Consider the following 8,062-nt stretch of genomic DNA (forward strand, 5'->3'; position numbering starts at 1 on the left):
CTCCGACCTATCACCCTCACCTTGACCTCTTTCCACCTATCACATTTCCAACGCCCCTCCTCCAAGTCCCTCCTCCCTACCTTTTATCTTCTCCTGCTGAACACTCTCTGCTCATTCCTGAAGAAGGGCATGTGCCCGAAACGCCGAAGCCTCCTATTCCTCAGGGGAAAACTCGGAAACAAGGAAAGATGGGTTTGGTTGAGGGTTGTGACAAAGGGACGGGGGGTAGGGAGGGGGATTGTTGGTCGGGATTTGGGGGGTCAGGTTCAAGAGGCCAGGGCAGAGGGTTAAAAGGAGGCAAGGTGACAAACATTTAGGCAAAGTCTTGGAAAGTGCCAGGAGAGTGGTAGATCAGGGTGAATCAATACCTTCACTCGATGGAGAGAGAAATTTGATACGTGTTGCAATGATATTTTAAACAACACATTTTTTAAAAAAAGGCAATTTAATAAATGAGAACGTACCCTGCCAGGAATAACCAGATTGTCAATCCCAATCAAGTCCCGCTTCAGTTCAACAAGCTTCTGAAAGTTCTCCATTTTGATCATTGTACCATGGAGTTGAGCTACCATTTCTGCTACTTCTGCTAACGCAGCTAGAAGGGAAAGAAGAAGAAAGACTTGCATTTCTGTAGCACCTTACATTAATCTCAATATCAATCCAAACCTGCTTGACAGCCCGTGAAGTGCTACTGCAGTGTAGTCACCACTGTAAAGTATAAAATACAAAAGTTAAACGGCACACAGCAAGTTTCCATAAATAGCAACATGACAGTGACCTGACGATATGTTTTTGTAATGTTGGTTGAGGAATTTTTTTGCCTGGACACAAGGAAGAACTCCTAATCTTGACAATTACTGAAAAAAAAGATATTCTGTTGAAGCTTTTTGTCTTCCACTCATCAGGATGGAGACAAGAATGGCAAACATCAAAGGAAGCACCAATGTATGCTGCAAGAGAAAACGCTGCAGATTGATTGGCAAGTCAACTCTAATTGATTAAGGCGTTACCATGGCGAAAACACCAGGGAACTACCGTTTCTCCATGCTTCTGGTCAATTCAACAAAGATGCATTTTTTTTCCCTGCAGGGGTCATGTTCCTGTGCATGAAAACACGCAGCTTCTAGTAAACACAAGTGAGGCACAATGCAAGCCCAATTACAAATAGGCTCTTAGTACTATTTTTAAGACTGCTGCCCCCTCTCAAATATGGCTTTCTTGCAACGTGAGAGTGCCAGTGTGAAAAGTGTCCACAGAATCTTTCTCAACAACACTCAGGTCCTTTACCACTCAGTGATTATTCTCTTCAAGATAATAGACATTTGCTTCTTTCACATCAACCATGACCCAATGGGCCACTGCTTATATCTTTGATGCAAAAAAACATTTTTCAGCATTCTGAGGTGTTAAAAGGCAGGCTTTTTGCTCTTTGCAGCATCAATCCTTCTAACCTGATCCAGGAGAAACAATCTAATTTTTAAAAAATTCATATGTCTGTACTGTATTTCTTGACCATCGACAAGTGTGTTTGCCAGTTTTGTGTGACCTTGCAGCAGGTCACATGAGTTGTTCCTCATACCCAGCACCAAAAGTGAACAGGAATAATACTTGAGAATTTATTCATTGTTGAGAGGTAATGATTGTTCTTGCACTGTTACCATACAAATACAATTACAGCCTTTAGCATTAAGGATTGTTGACTTAAAGTAGGAGAGAGGGGTACAGCAGTAGTGAGAGTAACAGAGCATAGGATCTTGGTAGCTGACAGCATGGCTGCCACAGGTGAACAATAACAACTGGGGATTCATAAAAGGTCACAACTGGAGAAATGCAGAGCTGATGGAGATTACAGAGATAGGGAGGGGCAACACCATGAAATTAAGCTCAGCGAAGTAGGCTAGCAATGATTCAGTTACATCAAAAACCATTTTGTGTACACCAATAAGAGTGTTAAATGGCTCAGTACAGTGGTTAAAGTTATTTTCAGTGATTTTAAATCAATTGATTCACTGAAACTATTTTGTTTTTGGAAATACAACCCATTTCAAGCAGTATTAATAAAACTGTTCCCACTCTCAAATGCACCAAGGAAAGTCCTTAATGGAAAGAATTATATTTTATTCTGCTGCCCAAATGGACTGGTCTTTGGAAGGTTTTATATTTGTAATATGCAGATTTATTTTAATAAATAATTTAGATTGAATCACACCCCTGCCATTTCCAGCATATGTTTTGTACAATTGGGAAATTCTACCCCATGATTCTTAAATAGGTTCTCGAATTTATTTGAACCGATTTGTTGAGAATGCGCTGTGAAGCTTGATAATTATATCACATCCACTGCTATTTAGACACTTCTAAACAAACTAATTGTTGACTTACAATTTTTCAGGCCTCAAAATTCTGCTGTCTTCCACAGAGCTTCCCCTGTGTATAGTAATAAACGGGCAGCATCATTAAATTCAACCTCTGCATCATATCCCCAGCTCCACCATGTGATGTCAGTGGATTAAATTCACTTCCCTCTGCTTATTCTGAATAATGATGCTGCGCTCACTATAATTATTCTGTTCTTGTAAAATTAATCACCCACCTCTGGATAATCAGCATTTGCTTCTAAATAATTCAAACTGTCAGCATGATTGCTGATTTGAAGCCAGATTCCCAATTTAACCAAGGATGACTTATCTCTCTGCATTAATTCTTCCTTTCCTGTTGTACAGCATCGGACTGACCCCATCACTGGTTGTATCAAGACAAACCTTTCAAAGTGCATGTTCATCTTGAAAGCAACCTGTCTCGCTGCCAATCTGGCCATAACTATAATTAAAATGAGACTGTGTTAACATATGAATTAGGTGGAGGAGATCAGCGTCCCTTGTTGGTCAAGAATCTACCTCAAAAATATTCAATTCCTCCACCATCCTCTGCGGAGCAGAACGCCACAGACGTACGACGTTGCAAGAAAAGAAAATTCTCATCTCCCTCATAACTGGCGGACTCCTTATTTTTAAATTACTTCCACTAGTTCTCACTCCTGCCCCAAAAAGCAACATTAATCAGCATCTACTCTGTGAAATCCCCTTAAAATCTTCTCATTTCAATCAGATCATCTCCATTCTTCTAAACTTTAATGGATACAACTGGTCTAACCTTTCCGCAAACTACTCACATATGGATAGGAAGATTTGAAAGGGATATGGGCCAAGCACTGGCAAATGGGACTAGATTAGGCTAGGATATCTGGTTGGCATTGATGTGTTGGACCGAAGGGCCTGTTTCCATGTTGTACATCTCTATGACTGTGACCTCATTGAAAATCCATGAATCAACTGAGTGAAGCTTCTCTGAGTTGCTAAAACAAGGAATGAGGAGGGCTAAAAGGAACCATGAAATACCCTTGACACGTAGGATTAAGGAGAATCCCACAGCATTTTATATGTATATTAAGAACAAGAGTGTAGCTAGGGAAAGAGTGGGCCCACTCAAGGACAGAGGAGGGATTTTGTGCTTGGAGCTAGAGGATGTGGCTGAGGTCCTTTATAAGTACTTCATGTCAGTATTCACTATGCAGAAGGACATGGATGATGATAAGATTAGGGAGGGGCAAGTTGATATTCTAGGCCATGTTGTTATTAAGAAGGTGGTGGTGTTTTGTATCTTGAAAAACCTTAAGGTTCCTAGGGCCTGATGGTACCTATCCCAGGATACTGAAAAAGGCAATGGAGGAGATTGCTGTGGTCATGACAGAGATCATTGTATCTTCTTTGGCCACAGGCAATCCCAAAAGACTAGAGAATAGCCAATGTTGTTCCTTTGTTCATATGGATCAGTTTTGAGACCTGTGTTGCTCGTAATTTATATAAATGATTTGGATGAAAATTTAGGTGGTCTGATTTGTAAGTTTCCAGATGACACATAAATTGGCGGAGTTGTGGATAATGAGGAAGGGTGTCAAATGACACAGCAGGATTTAGATCAGTTGGAAAGTTGGGCGGGGAAATGGCAGGTGGAATTTAATCTAGACAAGTGTAAGGTGGTGAATTTTCAGAGTCAAATGCAAGAGGCCAGTATAAAGTAAATGGCAGACCCTTAGGAGCATTGATATACAGAGGGATCTTAGGGTGCAAGTCCATGGTTCCCTGAAAATGGCAACACAGTAACTAAGGTAGTAATGAAGGCATAGCATGCTTACCTACATTAATCAGGGCACTGAGTAGAAAAGTTCGCAAGTTACATTGCAACTGTATAAAACTTGAGTTATGCCACATTTGAAGTATTGTGTGCAGTTCTGGTCACTACACAATGGGAAAGATTTGGAGGCTTTGGCAAGGATGCAAAAGAGGCTTACGAGGGTGTTGCCTCGATTGGAATGTATTAGCTATGAGGAGAGGTTGGATAAACTTGGATTGTTTTCACCAGAGCCTTGGAGTTTGAGGGGCGACAGTGTTTTTTTACACAGATAATAGTAGGTGACTGGAACATGCAGCCAATGGGGGTTGTAGAAGCAGATACATTAGCAAAGTTTAAGAGGCATTTAGACAGTCACATGAAAGGCACAGAACAGAAGGATACAGACCATGTGCAGCAGATGGGATTGATTTACAATGGCATCATGGTCGGCACAGACAAGGTGGGCCGAAGGGCCTGTTCCCGTGCAGTACTGTTCTATGTTATTCAGGGGGGACAAGAGGAAGAAGCTTTGGATGTAATGAATGCTAATGAACTGGGATTCAATCCCAAAAGGTTCAGCGATAATTAACGATTTCAAAACAAAATTGGATGGCCACTTCATGGAACTGAAGGTGCAGGGCTCCAGGAATCGAGTGGTGTGCGTGTGTGCGGAGGGGTCCCTCTGGATTGCTTTAGCAGTGTGCCACAGTCTAAGAATCATTGAACGTGCTGCGAACCATTATGTGCTCGGATTCCCGTCCGTACCTCGTGAATCTCGGAAATCCACGTGAGTGGGCGGGTAGTGTTTGCACAGCCTCTCCAGGATCTGCTTGTAATGCATCAGCCGGTGCAGGGGCCTCAGGAAAAATATGTTGAGGGGAAGGTAGCAGACTTTCTGTTGCTCAAACTCCCGGCACACTGCTTCCAGCCTCCTGGAGTTGCGAATAGCTTTTTCCAGCTCCATCAGAATCTCCCCGTGCTTCTGCAGATGGACTGAAAATTGCTGCAAAGATAGGAAATTAACAAAGTATGTTATGGAAAACGAACAAAGTATGTTATGGAAAACTGCAATAAATAGCCCTCTGTCATCATGGATGGCTCGGTTTCCTGTACTGGAAACATTTCCCCTGCCAGTGCTCACAGTTCCACAACTTGGGGGGAACCTCGATTTTATTTTCATTATTCATTCATGGCGTGTGGGCATTGCTGGCTGGGCCAGCATTTATTGTCTGTCCCTAGTTGTTCAAAAAGGCAGTTAAGAGTCAACCACGTTTCAGTGGGTCTGGAGTCACATGTAGGCCAGACCAGGTAAAGACAGCAGATTTCCTTCCCTAAAGAACATTTGTGACTTTTGTCACAATCGACAATCGCTGATGGTCTTCTTTAGGTGAGCTTTTCATTCCAGGTTTTTATCAGATTGAAATATCAAAAACTGCCAAGGTGGGATTTGGGTCGAAATCGAGAGAACATTAGCTCAGGGTTTGAGATTACTTGTACAGTGACATTACCACTATTCCACTGACTACCCAAAACAAGGAGGATTGGGCACTAGTGAGGGGCAGGAAAAAGGTTATGGGTAAATATTCCCTATGTGCTGGGAAGCAGAATTCTAGACTTCCCTCAGCTGGACTTCCAACTCCACTGCAGGAGATATTTGTCATTTCAATTACATTAAGGAGGCTGAAAGCTTCAGACATGATGTGCTTTTCCAGTGTATAATAGAATAGAATCCCTACAGTGAGGAAACAGGCCATTTGGCCCAACAAGTCCACCCTGACCCTCCAAAGTGTATCCCACCCAGACCCATTTCTCTAATTGTGTATTTGCAGCATTCTGGGTTTCCCAGGTGTCGGGAAACCCAACAGCTTGTCTGTGATGAAAATAAGAAAAATGCTGCATTTATATAGCGTATTTCATGACTGCAAGACATCCGAAAACAATCATAATGAACAACATAAACACTGTTGGAATGTAGCAAGCGCAAGAGACACTGTGTCTAGATTAGAGTGGCGCTGGAAAAGCACAGAAGTTGAGGCAGCATCCGAGGAGCTTTTGCCCGAAACGTTGATTTTCCTGCTCCTCGGATGATGCCTGAACTGCTGTGCTTTTCCAGCACTACTCTAATCTAGAATCTGGTTTCCAGCATCTGCAGTCCTTGTTTTTACTAAGAGACAGTGTGTGTGCAGCAAGGCCCCACAAACAGCAAGGTGATTAATCATAATTTGTTTTTAGCAATGTTGATTGAGAGATGAACATTGGCCAAGACAATGGGGAGAGATCACCTACTGTTCTTCCAATAGTAACATAGGACCTAACACATCAACCTGTGTGGTCATACAGGGCTTCACTTTGACCTCTCGCCTGAATGATCGTATGTCCAACAGGAGAACACTCTCTCAGTGCTCTACTGGGAGTGTCAGCATAGATTGCTTGATCATGTTTCTGCAGTGAGGTGTGAACACCCAACCCTTCTGACACAGAGCTAAAACTGCAACACAGCAAACACTATCATCAATGTATAATCAAACACAGTTTAGTAACATTTTAAACAGTCACTTTGTAGTATAGAAATTGAGAATGCAGAAATATGTTGCTGAAGCTTTTTGTCTTCCATTCAACTAAAGAAATTAAGGGCTTGGTTAAGAAAAAGAAGGAAGCATATGTCAGGTATAGACAGGATAGATCGTGTGAATCCTTAGAAGAGTATAAAGGAAGTAGGAGTATACTTAAGAGGGAAATCAGGAGGGCAAAAAGGGGGCATGAAATAGCTTTGGCAAATAGAATTAAGGAGAATCCAAAGAGTTTTTACAATACATTAAGTATAAAAAGGTAACTAGGGAGAGAATAGGGGCCCTCAAAGATCAGCAAGGTGGCCTTTGTGTGGAGCCGCAGAAAATGGGAGAGATACTAACTGAGTATTTTGCATCAGTATTTACTGTGGAAAAGGATATGGAAGATATAGACTGTAGGGAAATAAATGGTGACATCTTGCAAAATGTCCAGATTACAGAGGAGGAAGTGCTAGATGTCTTGAAACGGTTAAAGGTGGATAAATCCCCAGGACCTGATCAGGTGTACCAGAGAACTCTGTGGGAAGCTAGAGAAGTGATTGCTGGGCCTCTTACTGAGATATTTGTATCATTGATAGTCACAGGTGAGATTACAGAAGATTGGAGGTTGGCTAACGTGGTGCCACTGTTTAAGAAGGGTGATAAGGACAAGCCAGGGAACTATAGACCAGTGAGCCTGACGTCAGTTGGTGGGCAAGTTGTTGGAGGGAATCCTGAGGGACAGGATATATATGTATTTGGAAAGGCAAGGACTGATTAGGGATAATCAACATGACTTTGTGTGTGGGAAATCATGTCTCACAAACTTGATTGAGTTTTTTGAGGAAGTAAGAAAGAGGATTGATGAGGTCAGAGTGGTAGATGTGATCTATATGGACTTCAGTAAGGCGTTCGACAAGGTTCCCCATGGGAGACTGATTAGCAAGGTTAGATCTCATGGAATACAGGGAGAACTAGCCATTTGGATACAGAACTGGCTCAAAGGTAGAAGACAGGAGATGATGTTGGAGAGTTGTTTTTCAGACTGGAGGCCTGTGACCAGTGCAGTGCCATAAGGATAGGTGCTGGGTCCTCTACCTTTTGTCATTTACACAAATGATTTGGATGCGAGCATAAGAGGTACAGTTAGTGAGTTTGCAGATGACACCAAAATTGGAAGTGTAGTGGACAGCGAAGAGGGTTACCTCAGATTACAACAGGATCTTGATCAGATGGGCCAATGGGCTGAGAAGTTTAATTTAGATAAATGCAAGGTGCTGCATTTTGGGAAAGCAAATCTTAGCAGGACTTATACACTTAATGGTAAGGTCCTAGGGAGT

At 42.2% G+C, this 8,062-nt stretch overlaps 1 protein-coding gene across 3 annotated transcripts in view; it reads right to left on the reverse strand.

Annotated features, from left to right (window-relative positions):
• The window catches only part of LOC122550504 (FERM, ARHGEF and pleckstrin domain-containing protein 1-like), a 311,630-nt gene that overhangs the window by 43,684 nt on the left and 259,884 nt on the right, over positions 1–8,062 (reverse strand). For all 3 annotated transcript variants that reach the window (XM_043691326.1, XM_043691327.1, XM_043691328.1), the window contains exons 18-19: positions 4,939–5,176; positions 465–595 (exon numbers count right to left, since the gene is read on the reverse strand). In XM_043691326.1, the coding sequence (XP_043547261.1) occupies positions 465–595; positions 4,939–5,176 (369 nt within the window). The remainder of the gene's footprint in view (positions 1–464; positions 596–4,938; positions 5,177–8,062) is intronic.

The sequence above is a fragment of the Chiloscyllium plagiosum genome, chromosome 6 (genome assembly GCF_004010195.1).
Source record: "Chiloscyllium plagiosum isolate BGI_BamShark_2017 chromosome 6, ASM401019v2, whole genome shotgun sequence".
Classification (NCBI taxonomy): domain Eukaryota; kingdom Metazoa; phylum Chordata; class Chondrichthyes; order Orectolobiformes; family Hemiscylliidae; genus Chiloscyllium; species Chiloscyllium plagiosum.